The sequence below is a fragment of the Oncorhynchus keta genome, chromosome 9 (assembly GCF_023373465.1).
Source record: "Oncorhynchus keta strain PuntledgeMale-10-30-2019 chromosome 9, Oket_V2, whole genome shotgun sequence".
In the NCBI taxonomy this organism is placed as follows: Eukaryota; Metazoa; Chordata; class Actinopteri; order Salmoniformes; family Salmonidae; genus Oncorhynchus; species Oncorhynchus keta.
Genome location: NC_068429.1, coordinates 26,904,487 through 26,923,762, shown reverse-complemented (window position 1 = coordinate 26,923,762; position 19,276 = coordinate 26,904,487). Strand labels below are relative to the sequence as shown.

At 42.0% G+C, this 19,276-nt stretch overlaps 1 protein-coding gene across 5 annotated transcripts in view; it reads left to right on the top strand.

Annotated features, from left to right (window-relative positions):
- The window catches only part of LOC118387445 (phosphatidylinositol 3-kinase regulatory subunit alpha), a 58,762-nt gene extending 50,274 nt beyond the window's left edge, over positions 1-8,488 (top strand). For 3 of the 5 annotated variants that reach the window (XM_052525599.1, XM_035775804.2, XM_035775802.2), the window contains 7 exons: positions 2,937-3,144; positions 3,259-3,439; positions 3,569-3,837; positions 3,959-4,135; positions 4,259-4,333; positions 4,484-4,654; positions 5,117-8,488. In XM_052525599.1, coding sequence (XP_052381559.1) covers positions 2,937-3,144; positions 3,259-3,439; positions 3,569-3,837; positions 3,959-4,135; positions 4,259-4,333; positions 4,484-4,654; positions 5,117-5,306 — 1,271 coding nt within the window. In that variant the 3' untranslated portion in view covers positions 5,307-8,488. Of the gene's footprint in view, positions 1-588; positions 940-985; positions 1,191-2,936; positions 3,145-3,258; positions 3,440-3,568; positions 3,838-3,958; positions 4,136-4,258; positions 4,334-4,483; positions 4,655-5,116 lie in introns of those variants that run through there. The other 2 variants (XM_035775803.2, XM_035775801.2) reach the window with 2 other exon arrangements.
- The last annotated feature ends 10,788 nt before the right edge of the window (positions 8,489-19,276 follow it).

Sequence of the window (19,276 nt, the reverse complement as noted above, 5' to 3'; positions counted from 1 at the left end):
AATAGAAAATGACTCAACTGAAAGTAACCCAGTAAAATACTACTTGAGTGAAAGTCTAAAAATATTTGGTTTTAAATATACTTAACTATCAAAAGTAAAGATCTAGATCATTTCAAATTCCTTATATTAAGAAAACCAGACGGCACAATTTTCTTATAAAAAATCGATTTAAAAAATGTACAAAATGTTTACAGATAGCCAGGGGCACACTCCAACACTCAGACATAACTTTTGTGTTTAGTGATTCTGCCAGATCAGAGGCAGTAGGGATGACCAGGGATGTTACATTTTTCTGTCCTGCTAAGCATTCAAAATGTACAAATGTATGGAGTAAAAAGTTAATTATTTTCTTTTGGCATGTAGTGGCGTAAAAGTTGTCCAATATAAATAGTAATGTACAGATGCCCCCAAAAACGACTTAAGTAAAAATACTTTAAAGTACTACTTAAGTACTTTACACCACTGTGCCTACGTGATGCAGCAGCCAAGCTGGCTTTGTCTCAGTGCCAACAGTGGGCAGGACTAAACTGGTGCACAGCGTGCAGGGAGGTGGGGCGAGCAACCAGCAAGAGAGGGGCAGAGGGGAGGGCTGAGAGTCAGAACAAGCAAGGAAGAGAAAGAGAGAGGCTGCAGGTTTTTCTCTCTCACATTGTGCTACAGCTAAGAGAAGATGTTGCACGGTTTGGTTTGGAAGCAGCTAGAGTCAGATCTTTGGAAAGGATGCTGTGTACGGAGGTTGTTATAGGGGTATTTTAGCCTGCGCGTCTTCTAGTCTATATAGGTACTGTGATCTGCACTGCATGGGCTGTGCACATTGAGGGATAGCATCGGCAACAAAAAAGAAAAAAGGCAAGTGTGCTTTCAAAATGACGACATCGCTCTCAGGAAATGAAAAATGCAGGAGTGGTCGGTGACAGTCCCCCTGTGTGATTGGCTGTGGTAAGTGATGTAACGCGTTACTGAGCAAGGAAGCATGCAAGCTGCCCTTTATGATGGCTTTTTAAAATGGGTTTCAAGACGCTTGTACAAGAGAACGGGGCACCTTTCCGGGCGTATTACGATATTCTATTATCATTCAAATGTGCAACAAGGCGATCTCTGAAACATGGATGATTTGGAGGACTTGTGTCTGAGATCTGAGTTTGATGCCGATTCCGAACCTTTATTTTACTTAGAGATGGACCTTCCAGGTAGGCGAACTGACTCGCTCAGTCACGTTGGATGTTGCATGACAAGTCTGTCTCTTTGCATGCTGAGACACTGGTTTCAGTATGACCAGGAGATTAGTCTGAGGCTAGGGGCTAGCAGCAGCAGTTCACAAGGCAGTGTGATGTTAATTGTCACCTTGACTGTCAACCCAAAACCTGCTGCTTTCATTTCCATACCCTCTGGTCATCTCCGAGCTTTATCTCTGAGCTCCTCTTCTTGGGATCAGTGGCTTTAGGCACTCCTGCCACCAGTTGGGTGTTGCTGTTATTTGTACTATATGTACTGTTACATATAATATTCCATCTCATGGATATGGCTCATGTTATAAACATGTGTATTGTACACATGACTCGGTGTCTCTCCTGCTATACAAAAGCCTGCGAGGTCCAGGTCAGTAGGCAGGCTGCTAGAGAGAGATGAAACAAAGGGAGTGCAGCAGTACTAGTGGGTTAAAAATAGCCTGCTACCATTTCAGCTCTGCCCCTGCTAACTCCTACCTCCGAGAGAGAGAGGCAGCTATAGGGAACCTGAGCCAGGCAGCCAGCCCTCGCAGGTTAATGCCACTTGTGATTAGCCAATCCAGTGCAGAAATGAGGGCTTTTTGATGAGCCCATCTCCACGGAATGATTTTTGAAGGGGTGCTATGCAGGGGTCAGCATCAGAGACAATGGACACCAGAGCTTTGCAGCATGGAATCAGAATGGCAATCTGCATTAGGGAGAATGTTGATGCTGAGAAGAAGCCATTAGAAGAGAAGGGACTGGATGTGCTCAATGCCACGCAATGATTTTTTTGGTCAATGGATCTGTTTATTTTTTTTGTCTCTACAGACCGTTATATTGGTAGATATGTAGTTATAGGACTTACAGGATGATACTCCAATGGTTTAGCGCTGTTTGTATTTCAGCTGCTGGAGCACAGATGTGCTGCTCCATTTAGGTCTGAAATTGTGCAGTGTAATTTCTTTTGTATTTTTTGTGGCCGTTCTGCAGAAAGGCAGAGATAATCTGTGCATGGTATAATCGGGTCAACAGATGGGGTTGATTTCCAGTCGTTGTGATTTATGGTCCAAACACGAAGACCGGAGATAGTGATGGGAAGGGGCTTCTTTTTCCAGAATGAAATCCATTCTCCCTGACACTCTCACTCAAGTGGAGAGAGTAGTGGGGAGGATAATGGGGGAGGATACTGCTAACTGCCACAGACGTGTGATTGGATTCACGTCTCCTGCTCACGAGGCAAAGATGCGTCCAGTTGAATGTGTATCCCTACAGATTTGTGGGCCAATTTAATTACCTGCAAAGCAAATGGAATAATATTGCATCTCGCAGCTATAGAGTAATAGATATTTCAGCTCCCCCCAGGAATACGCTGGCTAAGCATTATAGTCTAATGGGCGGCAGGTAGCCTAGTGGTTCGCGCATTGGGCCAGTAACCTAAAGGTCGCTGGATTTGAATACCCGAGCAGACAAGGTGAAAAATCTGTCAATGTGCCTTTGAGCAAGGCACTTAACCCTAATTTGCTCCATGGGCACCATACTACTATGGCTGACCCTATAAAGCACCACATACACCTAAAACATATCTATATATTTTTTCTTTGACTACGCCAGGATTTTCTGACATCCCTCCTGATAACTCTATGATCGTTTTTAATGCACTAAGGTTTTGACTGTATCACTATTTCATGTACTAAGCAGCCACCTCTCCCCTTTTGTCCACTATAGCCCTACCTCCCAAGCCACCAAAACCCACTCCCCCTGCTGTCACTAACAACGGTATGAACAACAACATGGCGCTGCAGGACGCCGAGTGGTACTGGGGAGACATCTCCCGCGAGGAGGTCAATGAGAAGCTGAGGGACACGGCCGACGGTACGTTCTTGGTCCGTGACGCCTCCACCAAGATGCACGGTGACTACACGCTCACGTTGAGGTAAGACTACCCTTCCCCATTCCCTTCCTCTTAAAGACTTCTCACCATTCTTGATAACAAGTGTTTGTTGATATTTTCGTTTTTAATTGGTTTTCTATTGTTTTCCGACTTCAGAAAAGGGGGTAACAATAAGCTGATAAAGATATTCCACCGGGATGGGAAATATGGCTTCTCTGACCCCCTGACCTTCAACTCAGTGGTGGAGCTCATCAACCACTACCGTAACGAGTCCCTGGCCCAGTACAATCCCAAGCTAGACGTGAAGCTGCAGTTTCCCGTCTCCAAACACCAGCAGGTAACCATCAGCATAATCATCAACTTTATTTATCTAGGACTTTTCATACAATACATCTTAGCTAAAAGGTCTTTGCAAGTTCATCATAAATCTGAATATTCAATCCATTTCTTCTCCTTTCCTCCTCAGGATCAGGTGGTGAAGGAGGACAATATTGATGCTGTGGGGAAGAAGCTCCATGAGTACCATCAGCAGTACCAGGAGAAGAATCGAGAGTATGACCGACTCTACGAGGAGTACACCAGGACGTCCCAGGAAATCCAAATGAAAAGGACAGCGATCGAAGCCTTCAATGAAACCATCAAGATATTCGAGGAGCAGTGCCAAACGCAAGAGCGGTACAGCAAGGAGTACATTGAGAAGTTCAGGAGGGAAGGCAATGACAAGGAGATCCAGAGGTAAGGACTTGGATCTAAACCCCCCCAAAAATGATAAAAAGGTTGAATTTGGACAGTAACGTTTTCTTAACGGATCATTTTCTTCATGTTTCTTAACTATGTGAATTATTGTTTTTCTCAGGATCGTGGGCAACTATGAGAAGCTAAAGTCTCGTATCAGTGAGATCGTGGACAGCAAGCGGCGTCTGGAGGAGGACTTAAAGAAGCAGGCTGCTGACTACCGAGAGATCGACAAACGGATGAACAGCATCAAACCCGACCTCATCCAGCTCCGCAAAACCAGGGATCAGTACCTCACGTAAGTATAATCTCTATCCACCTCCTTGTCTCAAATTCAAATAACTTTGTTCTGGTGAGGGAACATCTTGTAAAGGTCTCCCTACTTCCTCTCTCTAATGTTGTCATGGTTCTTGTGTTCCAGGTGGTTGACCCAGAAGGGAGTCAGGCAGAAGAAGCTCAACGAGTGGCTAGACATCAGAAACGAGAACACAGAAGAGTGAGTATTCTAGACTGGCCTTACATACTTTTTATGTTCCTGGTGTCTGAAGTTGACAAAGGGGAATCACATTGCACCATTGCGGTAGAAACATTCAATATCAAACTTTAATTATCGAACTCCCTCTCTCCGTCCATCTGTGTTCTCCAGTCAATACTCTATGGTGGATGACGATGAGGACCTTCCTCACCACGACGAGCGCTCCTGGAAGCTGGGCAACATCAACCGGCTGCAGGCTGAGGCCCTCCTACGGGGGAAGAGGGACGGAACATTCCTGGTTCGAGACAGCAGCAAGGCAGGGTGCTACGCCTGCAGTGTTGTGTACGTATAAAGACCTTGTACTCATTCTACTACCTCATCCAGAACAGACATTACCTGCTTTGGTTACTGACATAATTTACCTAAGAAGTACTGCAAACGCAGTTCACAGACGGTTTAGGTACAGGTGTTATGTGTTCCCTTGAAGGTTGGGACTGTGCTGCTTTACACAGTTTCCGTTTACCTCAACCTGTATTCCAGCTATCTGCTTCTACACTGTTCAGTAATACATCAACGTTCGCACTGCAAACACGCATCAGACACTGTAGACTGGTGTAGCATTCAGTGTAGAAATTGCAGCTCAACCATGGACTAGTTTAGTGTAGGGTAGAACCTCACTTGACCAAGTGCTTGGTGGTTTGTCGAGTCGTAGAGTCAGGTGTGCCGTAGTGCTGGGCTGTAAACAAAAATGTACAACCCTGACCTAACAGGACAAGACTTGACATTTCTCTCTCTCCTCTCCAGGGTGGAAGGTGAAGTGAAGCACTGTGTCATCAACAAGACGCCCTCAGGGTTTGGCTTCGCTGAGCCTTACAACCTGTACAGCTCACTCAAAGAACTGGTCCTCCACTACCAGCACACGTCACTGGTCCAGCACAATGACTCTCTGAATGTGACACTAGCGCACCCCGTCTATGCACAGCAGAGGCGGTGAGGACCCTACCGTCAGTCGGACAGATACGTCTACTCAGACTTTGTCCTTAAGGATTTTAAAAGCTAGGATGTGTCTTGCCTACTAACATACATACTTTTTATCCACAAGAGAGGAAAGGACTAAAGACAACCGCAAAACGAAGCCTGAAAACATTTCAGCGACTGTGAGCAGTGGCGAGAGCCTGAATGTAGTCTTGTTACTCTCGTGCTTATTGTGGGAGCACAGAGTCAAGGCGAAACTGCTGAACTCTCTCCCTTAGTGGAGGACATTGGAGGCCTTTTCCTAATGGTGCTTGTTCTTTTCAAAGCTTTACCAGCTGGAATGTCAAAATGCAGATAAAACTCGAGTGCATCATTTTTGTTTTTCTACTGTTCCTCCTCTTTTCCCCATTTGTTTTTACTGTGTGTATGTGTCTGAGAGTGTTTGAGAGTTAGTGTGTGCATCCTTGTGACCAAAACTCACAGTATCTGAAAGGTGTTGGGGATGTCTAACACACCTGTGTGTTTAAGTGTTCAGTGACAGACCGTGGATCAACTGATAAATGTAGCAAAATGGCACTTTTGACAAAGTATAATTGTTTTATTGAAAAAGACTCCTACGGACTTGTTTAATCAAAGGAGCAAAGGAGATGACAAGGTGGCAAGAATTCCGGACTTTTCCCTTGCTAACCAGTGCAGAGACTCAACTGTTCTCTACTGTGGATGAGTGAAAATATGAACGGACTTAAAATGGAAATAAGTATGTATATATACAGAGGAGAATGTCAGTACAAAGCGATGAAAACCTACCATACCAAAAAAGCTCAGTTCCTTTTCGGTTATATCCTAATATGCTATGCAATTCTGTCTCCCTTATTTCTGCAAAGTTGTTTTTATTCTGTTGCAAACCCATAATATAAGCTTGTTTTTATTGCTTGAAAAAGTGTATTTTTCCCATGTAAATATCCAAGAGGATATTTTGTGTCAAAATGCCAAGATAAAAACTGCTTCATATTTTTTAAGAAAGTAAATAATAGTAACATACTTTATTACAAATTTTTATCAGTAACTGATAAAATGTGTGTTTTATTAGTACTTTTTTTTGCTTCAAACTGATATTCTTCTCAGGCTGAGAGCCTTTTGAGTATTTGACAGCTGCTTCAGTCACAAATATTTCTAACAGAGCCACATGTTCTAGATCTTAGTCGAAAAACAAACAATGGTAGCATCCCATAGCATCCAAAGGGGCAGCCTATTCCTTATAGGACACAGGGACTAGGGTGCCATTTGAGAGGTAGCCTATGACTCTTAAGTATGTGCGCTCTTAGCATGGAATAATGGGAATATTTGTTGATTACTGCAGTCATAATGGTGCATGTTGTACTCAACTTTTCAACCATCTCCATGGAAACAACAGTATAGATTTATTTTGTTATATAACCTTTCCCCTTCACAATGAGATCAAAGCAAATCTGTGTTTTTAAATGACGAAAATTGTTATTAAAAGTATAAATTGGGAGACATTTGATCTTCCCGTATGCTTTGTCCCTATAGTATTTTTTCTGTATCAGAAAATCTTTTGAGTGTTTAAAGGGGTGGATCAACTCATTTAGAATAATGATTGCTTATTATCGTACAACTTTGTCTGCCAATACATAGTGATTCTGTTACTTGGAGGAAGTACCAACATTTTGCTGCAACCCTCTAGTAAACAGTGTCACTGCTGCAGTTTTAGTTCTCTCACCCCTTTATTCAAAAATGTATATTTCCATGACTGTAAATTAGGATTTTAATCTCTACTATACTGTAAACATGTATCAATGGAAATTCACAGTGATAGATATTGTATGACCTAACATGACAAAAATAATCTTGATACATTTCTTTTCAACTCCGTTATGTCCCCAGAATGATAAACATAGTAACATTTATGTGGATAAATAGATTTGATTTTTTTTAAATAATATTATATTCAACTTTAGACTATCAGCTAAAGAATTACCATCCAAGCCCAGTCAATAAAATTTAAATGGAGAACACAGCCATGCAATCTCCATAGACAAAGATGGGCAGTAGAATGGCCTTACTGAAGAGCTCAGTGACTTTCATTGTGGCACCGTCAGCATGCCACCTTTCCAACAAGTCAGTTAGTCAAATTTCTTCCCTGCTAGAGCTGCCCCAATCAACTGTAAGTGGTGTTATTGTGAGGTGGAAACGTCTATGAGCAAAAATGCCTCAGCCGCGAAGTGGTAGGCCACACAAGCTCACAGAACGGGACCGCCGAGTTTTGAAGCGCGTACCACGTATAAATCGTCTGCCCTAAGTTGCGACACTCACTACCGAGTGCCAAACTGCCTCTGGAAGCAACGTCATCACAATAACTGTTTTTCGGGAGCTTCATGAAATGGGTTTCCTTGGCCGAGCTGCCACACACAAGCCTAAGATCACCATGCGCAATGCCAAGCGTCGGCTGGAGTGGTGTAAAGCTCACCGCCATTGGATATTGGAGCAATGGAAATGCGTTTTTCTGAGTGATGAATCACACTTCACCATCTGGCAGTCCGACTGGCTAATCTGGTATTGGTATTGAATTACCTTACCTTTTAAGAAACATCAAACCAAATATTGAGCTGATTTGAATTGATTTCAGGTTATTTGGCCTTTAAAAAAAATGTTTTAACATGCTCACATCACTTTCATTGATTGTTAGCTTTTTAATGGGTGTTTATAGAACTGAACCATGGATTACAGTTTCTCATGGCCTACTACTCTTTATAAGATTAATTGTCGTTAACTGTTTTTCTTTTGCTTTACTCACATTGGTTCACTCAAGGCCAATAACTACAGAACCAGTTAAAACAAAGCAAGTTTGGATTCAAGCTACTATGTCACCTCTGGGATAAATACCCATTGTACTATACAATACCTTTTCAAGTTTGTTGTATAATTGTAGTTTGATCTCAGGTGGCCCTGGTCTTGTTTGTCACTTTTGTCCAAAGTGACATCTCTACGCTCTGTGTTCTTTGAAAAAAACCTGCACCGTTTTGAGGTTTATTTTCTTTTATCCCTCAATGACTATATGACTTCAGTTGACATGGTGACTGTGACAGAAATGTTGAGATTGAGATTTAACAGTGTTCCCCAGTTTTGCTTCAAACCTGTATTAGGCTTTGTTAAAATGAAATAAAAGTGTTTAAGAAACTATTTTTGAAGTAAATTGCTCATTTTACCAGAATATTGTGACATCTATGGATCCATACCAGCTGAAAAGTACAACTAGATGACTTCAAAGGAAAAACTACTGAAGGCTCCTTTTCAGTTGCAGAACTCTGTGTACAGTTGGGTGTCTTTTTTTTTTTTAGGTTATGCAAATTCCAGGTATGGCATGATGGCACAGCATTGATGTCACCAGTAATAAGAAAAGCGAGAGCGTCTGAACGCTTTGTTTCCTCTGAGAACATTCACATTGTGACTGAATTTATAGAGGCGTATGTGGTTTTAGCTATTTTACCACTCATCACTTAATTCTAGAATGGACTTTTACGTCCTACATTTCACCAGTTAATTTCTACTTGCAGATACAGGATGTTAATGTATTAAATGAAATGGGTCTTTTGATCAGATTTCACTTGATTTTAGCATTTTACTTTGTCATGCCCAGTACCACAGTAAGCACAGTGTTCCTTAACCAAGCTGTGGTTAATTAACTTATTTAATGCCTTGACCAAGTACTGGTTCCATCCACAGCGAAATCTTAAGCAGCAACCCAGTAGGTATTGGCTGCTATTCACCACTGTGTGTAACAGGTTTATCACAGTCTTTTAACAGGTTTTAAGTGTTACAAAGACATCCAGTGATGTACCAGCAGGCCGTACCAGCAGGCTAGGAGCAATGAGTCTTTGTCCTAGGTTATGTAACATTGCTCCAGCTCAAAAGGCACATAGATCACTGGAGGTTATGGCCATCCCAGAAAACTTGAGTGATCATCTGCAGAGAGCGGGAGGGTGAGAGATGGATATCATTTCAGCAATGCAGACCAAAAGTAAATATAGACTGGATTCTTCCCATTGCAGTTCCTTGAATTGCAAACACTAACCACCCTCCTGCCCATCAGTACAGTGTCCTTAGTCTGCATTTAGAACCACCAGCATGGGAAATTCCAAAATGTTCAGTTTTAAAACATGCAAAAATGTCTTTTGTTAGAATTCGATCACCTTCTAGAACTTCCTCTCAACTAAAGTGCCAGAATGCAGATGTAGCTACGAGATGTAGGATATAGATGAGGTTGATCAAGCGTATCCTCTGACAACCACTGTTTAATGTTTGCGTCAGCATGGGGAACGGAAAATGTAAAACCACAGATCACATGACCTTAACCTCTGGACTTGTACTGGAGCTGAGTACAAGCCACACCTCAGCGGACTGCATCTTTTTCACACATACGAATAAATATATAGAGCAAATGTTTCCATAGTCAAATGTAGTGCTTATCTTATAACATGACAGAGGTAAACTAGATTATGGCTGCATTTAGTCACAGCTTGTTTAAGTAGTAAATCATAAACTCAATTCATAATACTGAAATATTTTAAATAATTTGTATTTTGATTAAGGAATCTTATCAATGTTAGTTATACTCCTAACTCCAAGATACCTCTATGCACAAAGCTATTATGGTATCGAAGTTAAACCGAATGAAACGGAAAAGGGGGAGTGTCCGTTAGCTAAAGGCCTTAACAAGTTCAAGGTAGTTTCCCATCTTAAATTCAAATTGGTGTTCTAAACACATTTGCCTGTATGAACAACTCTAACCCATCGTTCATAATGTTTGTTCCACCATTTGTTTGATCTGCACTAGGTGTATGAAGGCTGGTTAGAGCTGAGGGTGGGGGTCTCCAACCCCGGTCTTGCAGTCGAGATCTGCCAGCGAATCTTACAGTTCACATTGAAACACCTGAATAAGAGTCTCATACAGTAGCCTATATACAGTCATAAACGTAGTGCAGAAAATGACATTGCAACGAAGCAACACTCTCGCCCAGCTGGGCCCTGGGTAATAACGCTGCTTTAGGTGGATTCTCCTGCCGTTAGATCACAGATGATGACATTAATGGTCTCCTCTGCTCCCACATCTCTGATTAATGTGCTTAATCTGCAGAGACATTTTCAGGACAGAGATTTACAACGGTTAAGCTTATAAATGAGGCCAGCAGAGGTCAGCCGCATTTAATGATTTGTATTATGACGTACATGTTAAAAAGAGAGGAGATGAGGGCCCATGTGAAATGTTTTGAGGTACTTAGTTGTAATGAGATGGGATGCGTATTTATGTGTTCTGACTGTGGTTGGTATGTACTGTTGGCGGATGTGGTACATGCTTTGAGAGAAGGAAGTACACGTGCATGCACACACTCACATAGTAGGGGAGAAAAACTGTTGTAGGCCCATTCCAGTCCAGTTCAACAAGGGTGTTTTAATCTCAGTGTTTGGATTTCCATTTTAAAAGTTCTGTCAGATTAACGTCTCAAAAGCATGCTCTTCTATCCTGTGATATCCATCTAATGCCAGCCCTGATTTGAAATAGTATTTTGTGAAAACTAAAGCATGCACCTGAGCATACTCATTATGGAAAGAGTCTGCATTTGTTATCATACTCATTCATATGCAAATCATATGCTATGACTGAGCGGCTGGTAGCCTAGTGGTTAGAGTGATGGACCAGTAACCGAAAGCTTGCTGGATTGAATCCCCGAGCTGACATGGTAAAAAAAAAAATCTGTCATTCTGCCCATGAACAAGGCAGTTAAACCCACTGTTCCCCGGTAGGCTGTCATTGTAAATAAGAATTTGTTCTTAACTGGCTAGCCTGTTAAAGTACAAAAATAAAACAAGGAAGGTTTGAGAGTAAGTGAAAAGTTTAATTCCAAAATTCTATATATTCATTTTCAGAAATGTTGGTAAATTAGCTTTTATTGATGTAAGAGTTTTTTTCCCTTATCTAATCATGGCATGGGGTTGTTCAATGACAGACCTGTATTTGTTTAAATTGGTGGTTTCATTTCAGAGACAAATAATTCAATATATCCACCTCACTCTCAGAGAAATAACTACTACTAGGTTTTACATAGTCAAATCTAATTGTATTGGTCATATACACATGGTTAGCAGATGTTAATGCGAGTGTAGCAAAATGCTTGTGCTTCTAGTTCCAACAGTGCAGTGCAGTAATAACAGTGCAGTAATAACTAACAATTCCCAACAACTACCTAATACATACACATCTAAAGGGGTGAATGAGAATATATACATATAGATACAGTGGGGCAAAAAGTATTTAGTCAGCCACCAATTGTGCAAGTTCTCCCACTTAAATAGATAAGAGAGGCCTGTAGTTTTCATCATAGGTACACTTCAACTATGACAGACAAAATGAGGAAAACAAATCCAGAAAATCACATTGTAGGATTTTTTATGAATTTATTTGCAAATTATAGTTTAAGTGTACCTATGATGAAAATTACAGGCCTCTCTCATCTATTTAAGTGGGAGAACTTGCACAATTGGTGGCTGACTAAATACTTTTTTGCCCCACTGTATATGGATGAGCGATGGCCCGAGCAGCATAGGCAAGGTGCAGTAGATAGTATAAAATACAATATATACATGTGATATGAGTAATGTAAGATATGTAAAAATGATTAAAGTGGCATTATTTAAAGTGACTAGTGATCCATTTTTTTAAGTGTCCAGTGATTGGGTGTCAATGTGGGCAGCAGCCTCTCTGAGTTAGTGGTGGCTGTTTAAGTCTGATGGCCTTGAAATAAAAAATGTTTCTCAATCTCTCAGTCCCAGCTTGATGCACCTGTACTGACCTCGCCTTCTGGATGATAGCGGTGTGAACAGGCAGTGGCTCGGGTGGTTGTTGTCCTTGATTATCTTTTTGGCCTTCCTGTGACATCGGGTGCTGTAGGTGTCATGAAGGGCAGGTAGTTTGCCCCCGGTGATGCGTTGTGCAGTTCGCACCGTCCTCTGGTGAGCCTTGCGGTTGAGGGCGGTACAGTTGCCATACCAGGCTGTGATACAGCCCGACAGGATGCTCTCGATTGTGCATCTGTAAAAGTTTGTCAGGATTTTGGGTGACAAGCCAAATTTCTTCAGCCTCCTGAAGTTGAAGAAGCGCTGTTGCGCATTCTTCACCACACTGTCTGTGTGGGTGGACCATTTCAGTTTGTCTGTGATGTGTACGCCCAGGAACTTAAAACCTTACACCTTCTCCACTGCTGACCCTTCGATGTGGATAAGGGGGTGCTCCCTTTGCTGTTTCCTGAAGTCCACGATCATCTCCTTTGTTTTGTTGACATTGAGTGAGAGGTTTTTTTCCTGACACCACACTCCGAGTGCCCTCACCTCCTCCCTGTAGGCTGTCTCGTCGTTGTTGGTGATCAAGCCCACTACAGTTGTGTCCTCTGCACTCAACTTGATGATTGAGTTGGAGGCATGCATGGCCACGCAGTCGTGGGTGAACAGGGAGTACAGAAGAGGGCTGATGATGATGAGCTTGGAGGGTACTATGGTGTTGAATGCTGAACTGTAACAGCATTCTTACATAGGTATTATTTGTGTCCAGATGGGATAGGGCAGTGTGCAGTGCGATTGCGATTGTGTCATCTGTGGACCTTTTGGTGCGGTATGCAAACTGAAGTGGGTCTAGGGTGACCGATAAGGTGGCGGTGATATGATCCTTGACTAGCCTCTCAAAGCACTTCATGATGACAGAAGTGAGTGCTACGGTGTGGTAGACATTTAGTACAGTTATCTTTGCCTTCTTGAGTACAGGAACAATGGTAAGCATCTGGGGACAACAGACTGGGATAGGGAGCAATTAAATATGTCCGTACACACACCAGCCAGCTGGTCTGTGCATGCCCTGAGGATGCGGCTAGGGATGCCGTCTGGGCCAGCAGCCTTGAAAGGGTTAACATGTTTAAATGTTTTACTCACGTCAGCCACTCAGAAGGAGAGACTGGGGGCCGCAGACTTTGTTAGCGAGCCGCGATGGTGGCACTGTACTATCTTCAAAGCGAGCAAAGAAGGTGTTTAGTTTATCTGGAAGCGTGACGTCGGTATCCGTGATGTGGCTCTTCTTGTTTTCGTAGTCCCGGATTTCCTGTAGAATTGCGACTGCACCTTGTCCCTGTACCGGCATTTCGCTTGTTTGAATGCCTTGCAGAGGGAATAACTACACTGTTTATATTCAGCCACATCGCCAAACCTCTTTCCATGGTGAAATGCGGAGGATCACGCTTTCAGTTTTTCGCGAATGCCACCATCCATCCATGGTTTCTGGTTAGGGTAGGTTTTAATAGTCACAGTGGTTACGACATCTCCAATGCACTTATTTATAAACACACTCACTGAGTCAGTGTATAGATCAATGTCGTTCGCTTAGGCTGACTGGAACATATTCTAGTCCGTGTGATCAAAACAAACTTGGAGGGTCGCTTCCGATTGGTCAGTCCATCGTTGAATGGTTCTCGTCACTGGTACATCCTGTTTAAGTTTCTGCCTATTTGCCCGTTTACAATGCCTGACCAGAAGACCTCTCTGTCTGCCCCTTCTGCATCGCCGTTGTTTTCGGTCAGCTGCTGGGATTAGATCCATTGTTCTGGGTGCTGGTCCAAAGAGAGGATCTGCTTCGGGAAAGTCGTATTCCTGGTCATAATGTTGGTAAGTTGATGTTGCTCTTATACAGTTGAAGTCAGAAGTTTACATACACCTTAGCCAAATACATTTAAACTCTGTTTTTCACAATATTGATGTCACAAATGTATCATTTGTACAGTTCTTTATTAAAAATGTAGTTATTTGTTACATCCATATTCAAGATGGCGGTGACAGAGATGGTCGCCTCTCTTCACATTCTTAGGAAACTATGCAGTATTTAGTTTTTTTTGTGTATTATTTCTTACATTTGTTACCCCAGGAAATCTTAAGTCTTACTACATACAGCCGGGGAGAACTATTGGATACAGTTGAAGTCGGAAGTTTACATACACTCAGGTTGGAGTCATTAAAACTCGTTTTTCAACCACTACACAAATTTCTTGTTAACAAACTAGAGTTTTGGCAATTTGGAAAGGACATCTACTTTATAATTCACTGTATCACAACAGTGATTATCCCATGATGTCAAGCAAAAAGGCACTGCGTTTGAAGGTAGGCCTTGAAATACATCCATAGGTCCACAGGTACACCTCCAATTGACTCAAATTAAATCAAATCAAATTTTATTTGTCACATACACATGGTTAGCAGATGTTAATGCGAGTGTAGCGAAATGCTTGTGCTTCTAGTTCCGACAATGCAGTAATAACCAACAAGTAATCTAACTAACAATTCCAAAACTACTGTCTTATACACAGTATAAGGGGATAAAGAATATGTACATAAGGATATATGAATGAGTGATGGTACAGAGCAGCATACAGTAGATGGTAGATGGTACAGTAGATGGTATCGAGTACAGTATATACATATGAGATGAGTATGTAGACAAAGTAAACAAAGTGGCATAGTTAAAGTGGCTAGTGATACATGTATTACATAAGGATGCAGTCGATGATGTAGAGTACAGTATATACGTATGCATATGAGATGAATAATGTAGGGTAAGTAACATTATATAAGGTAGCATTGTTTAAAGTGGCTAGTGATATATTTATATCATTTCCCATCAATTCCCATTATTAAAGTGGCTGGAGTTGGGTCAGTGTCAATGACAGTGTGTTGGCAGCAGCCACTCAATGTTAGTGGTGGCTGTTTAACAGTCTGATGGCCTTGAGATAGAAGCTGTTTTTCAGTCTCTCGGTCCCAGCTTTGATGCACCTGTACTGACCTCGCCTTCTGGATGATAGCGGGGTGAACAGGCAGTGGTTCGGGTGGTTGATGTCCTTGATGATCTTTATGGCCTTCCTGTAACATCGGGTGGTGTAGGTGTCCTGGAGGGCAGGTAGTTTGCCCCGGTGATGCGTTGTGCAGACCTCACTACCCTCTGGAGAGCCTTACGGTTGAGGGCGGAGCAGTTGCCGTACCAGGCGGTGATACAGCCCACCAGGATGCTCTCGATTGTGCATCTGTAGAAGTTTGTGAGTGCTTTTGGTGACAAGCCGAATTTCTTCAGCCTCCTGAGGTTGAAGAGGCGCTGCTGCGCCTTCTTCACGACGCTGTCAGTGTGAGTGGACCAATTCAGTTTGTCTGTGATGTGTATGCCGAGGAACTTAAAACTTGCTACCCTCTCCACTACTGTTCCATCGATGTGGATAGGGGGGTGTTCCCTCTGCTGTTTCCTGAAGTCCACAATCATCTCCTTAGTTTTGTTGACGTTGAGTGTGAGGTTATTTTCCTGACACCACACTCCGAGGGCCCTCACCTCCTCCCTGTAGGCCGTCTCGTTGTTGTTGGTAATCAAGCCTACCACTGTTGTGTCGTCCGCAAACTTTATGATTGAGTTGGAGGCGTGCGTGGCCATGCAGTCGTGGGTGAACAGGGAGTACAGGAGAGGGCTCAGAACGCACCCTTGTGGGGCCCCCGTGTTGAGCATCAGCGGGGAGGAGATGTTGTTGCCTACCCTCACCACCTGGGGGCGGCCCAGGTGCGATGTTGCGATACAGTGAATTATAAAGTAGATGTCCTTTCCAACTTGCCAAAACTCTAGTTTGTTAACGAGAAATTTGTGGAGTGGTTGAAAAACGAGTTTTAATGACTCAAACCTAAGTGTATGTAAACTTCCGACTTCAACTGTATCCAATAGTTCTTCCCGGCTGTATGTCGTAAGACTTAAGATTTCCCTTGGTAACAATGTAAGAAAAAATACACAAAAAAAACTAAATACTGCATAGTTTCCTAAGAATGTGAAGCGAGGCGACCATCTCTGTCAGCGCCATCTTGAATATGGATGTAACAAATAACTACATTTTTAATAAAGAACTGTACAAATGATACATTTGTGACATCAATATTGAATTTAAAGAAGAAAGAAAATACAGTAATATGACATCTGTATATAAACCATTTACATTTGACATTTTAGTAATTTAGCATATGCTCTTATCCAAAGCGACATTAAGTGCATTCATCTTAACATCTTAAGATAGCTAGGTAAGACAACCACATATCACAGTCAAATATACATGATACAAACATTCCATTCCAGCTAAACAGTGGATATATAGCATTCACATCTACAATCCATGAATTAAACATCTGAGGACAGTAATATTGTACGCACACACAAAGGTACCCAATAAGCAATGATTTCTGATGAAAAAACACAAATGTAAAACATATTGTTTTGGAAATAAACTATTCAAGTGCTTGAACGTCTGAAGATACAATTATTGGATTTAAATAGCTCAGTGAGTATCTTAGGGGACCCCCATTATGTACTATATGCACTTTATCATTTAGGGTAAAACAATTTTCTTCAATTAAAAATGCTTACGTTAAGCTTCCCCTAATCCCCATTTCTGAACATACAGTACATGCATGCGGTAACTGTGTGGCTCAATTGTGTGTGAATACATTTTGCCATATAATGTAGACTTTACTGTACTTTCTTGAAAATATTTGGTATTTTTTGTAAATTTGAACTTCTCTGGCAGTTCCTCCTTAGGGCTAGAGGGCTGCCAGTATCTATTGCCACACGTATATTGATGAAATATGAACTGGATCTCATCTCTGAGGTTAGTTAGGGCATGTTGCAAAAGATACATTGGTCCAATTCATCCATGAAGATGGAAAACTGCTGATGTACATCCAGTTAAGAATGGCAACTTGTTGAACTTATAACCTGTCATAACCTGTCATAACCTACCATACCTGCACATATTTGAAAATAACTTTATATTGAGTCTCAGGCTGTCATTATCTCTTAAAACTAGAGGAAGTGTCCAGTCGTTTCACCATATTGATTGCACCATGTCTGGTGACCTATATTGAAAGTACTAGAATACATGTAGAAGGTTTAAGTAACATAGAGAAAGGGTTACGTTAAAGGTCCAATTCAGCCGTTTTTATCTCAATATCAAATCATTTCTGGTTAACAATTAAGTACCTTACAGTGATTGTTTTCAATTAAAATAGTTTTAAAAAAAAGAAGAAAATAGCTTCTTAGCAAAGAGCAATTTCTCAAGAGTTTCGCTAGGACTGTCTGGGAGTGATCTGAGTGGAGAGGGGAAAACTGATAACTAGCTGTTATTGGCAGCGAGGTTTGGAACTCCTTTCTTATTGGTCCATTAACTAATTTACTGCCTAGTGATGTCACCAGGCAGGCCAAAACTCCATCCCACCCAAACAGGCTGAAATTTCAGGTGGTCTTTTTAAACAGCTCTTACACTAAAAGGGCATTATCATAATTTTACAATGTCACAGTATTATTCCAACCTCATAGTGTGTAAATATAAAACACAGGAAAATTATGTTTTTGACTGCCAACTTTAAAGGTTAATTTAAAGTTTTCTTAAAAAGAATAGAGACACAAAAGCAGGCTATACATTGAGTATAGTCAAACAAACGAAATAGCATTATGTTAGGGGGTTAAGGATAAGTAAAGGATTCAGACTACTGCTTGTCTTCAAAAGCCCTGATAGAAGGAGGATGTATGGGGCTTTTGGCATTACACAATGCTCTGTTAATATTTGCCATACATATCTGTGGGATTGCAAACTCTCAGAATCAGATCTCTGGGAAGTCATTATGGAACAAAGTCCCTCTCCTCGTTAGCCTAGAAAGTAGCTACTGAAACCCTAACATGCCAACTGACATAGATTTCATACTTAATCCCATTGAAGTCAGCTTGGAGTGCGGACCGAGGCAGGACGATGTCAACATCTTTCTCTGATGCTTTGCTCTGTCTGTCGCTCACAGTTCACTCATGCATTGCGGTCTTTGGTCAGATCAATGAAACTGTGTGCATTGGAGTAGATAAGTCAGATACGTGTAGCCTAGGTCAGCAGAATGAACATGAACCCAATCGTCCTGACAGACAGCCTTTCTTAAACAAATAATTCAATCACTCCATAAATCACTGGCAGGCTTAATGATCTACTCTCCTGTCAGTCAGAGTGATTATAAGCATCTAACCTTCTTTTTTCTATCTTCTTCTTCTCGGAAATGGATTATTAGAGACTGTTATATCACTGCCAGTCGAAGGAGGCAGCTAATCCCCTTGCCTCCCCTCCTTGTCACCATGCTCAGATATAGACAGCCACCAAGGTGCAGACACTCACAGTCACACTCGGGGTGCATTTTAATACTCTAAAGTGGCCTCCTCTCCTCATCTCTTTTCTTTTATTCATGTTGGTCTAAGAGCCCAGGACAGGGAAATGCAATATGGTGGAAACTTACCAGGAATCAGACCTGGGTTCAAATACTATTTATTGTATTTCAATTACATTCAAAAACACTGTAAAGTAAGTATCTGCTTGGCAGATATCTCAGCTTGGATGTCGGCCCACTAACTCAATCTCAACCTCAACAAGACAGAGCTGCCCTTCCTCCTGGGGAAGGCCTGCCTCTTCAAGACCTCTCCATCACGGTTGACAACTCCACGGTGTCCCCCTCCCAGATTCCTAACACCCTGTCATTCTCTGCCAACATCAAAGCAGTGACTCGCTCTTGCAGGTTCATGCTCTACAACATCCGGAGAGTACAACCCTACCTCACACAGGAAGCTCCGAAGGGCCTAATCCAGGCACTTGTCTTCTCCCATCTGGACTACTGCAACTCGCTGTTGGCTGAGCTCCCTGCTTGTGCCATCAAATCCCTGCAATTTATCCAGAACGCTGCAGCCCGCCTGGTGTTCAACCTTCCCAAGTTCTCCCATGTCACCCCGCACTCTCCACTGGCTTCCATTCGAAGCTTACATCTACTAAAATACCATGGTACTTGCCTACGGAGCAGCAAGAGGAACTGCCCCTCCTTACCTTCAGGCTA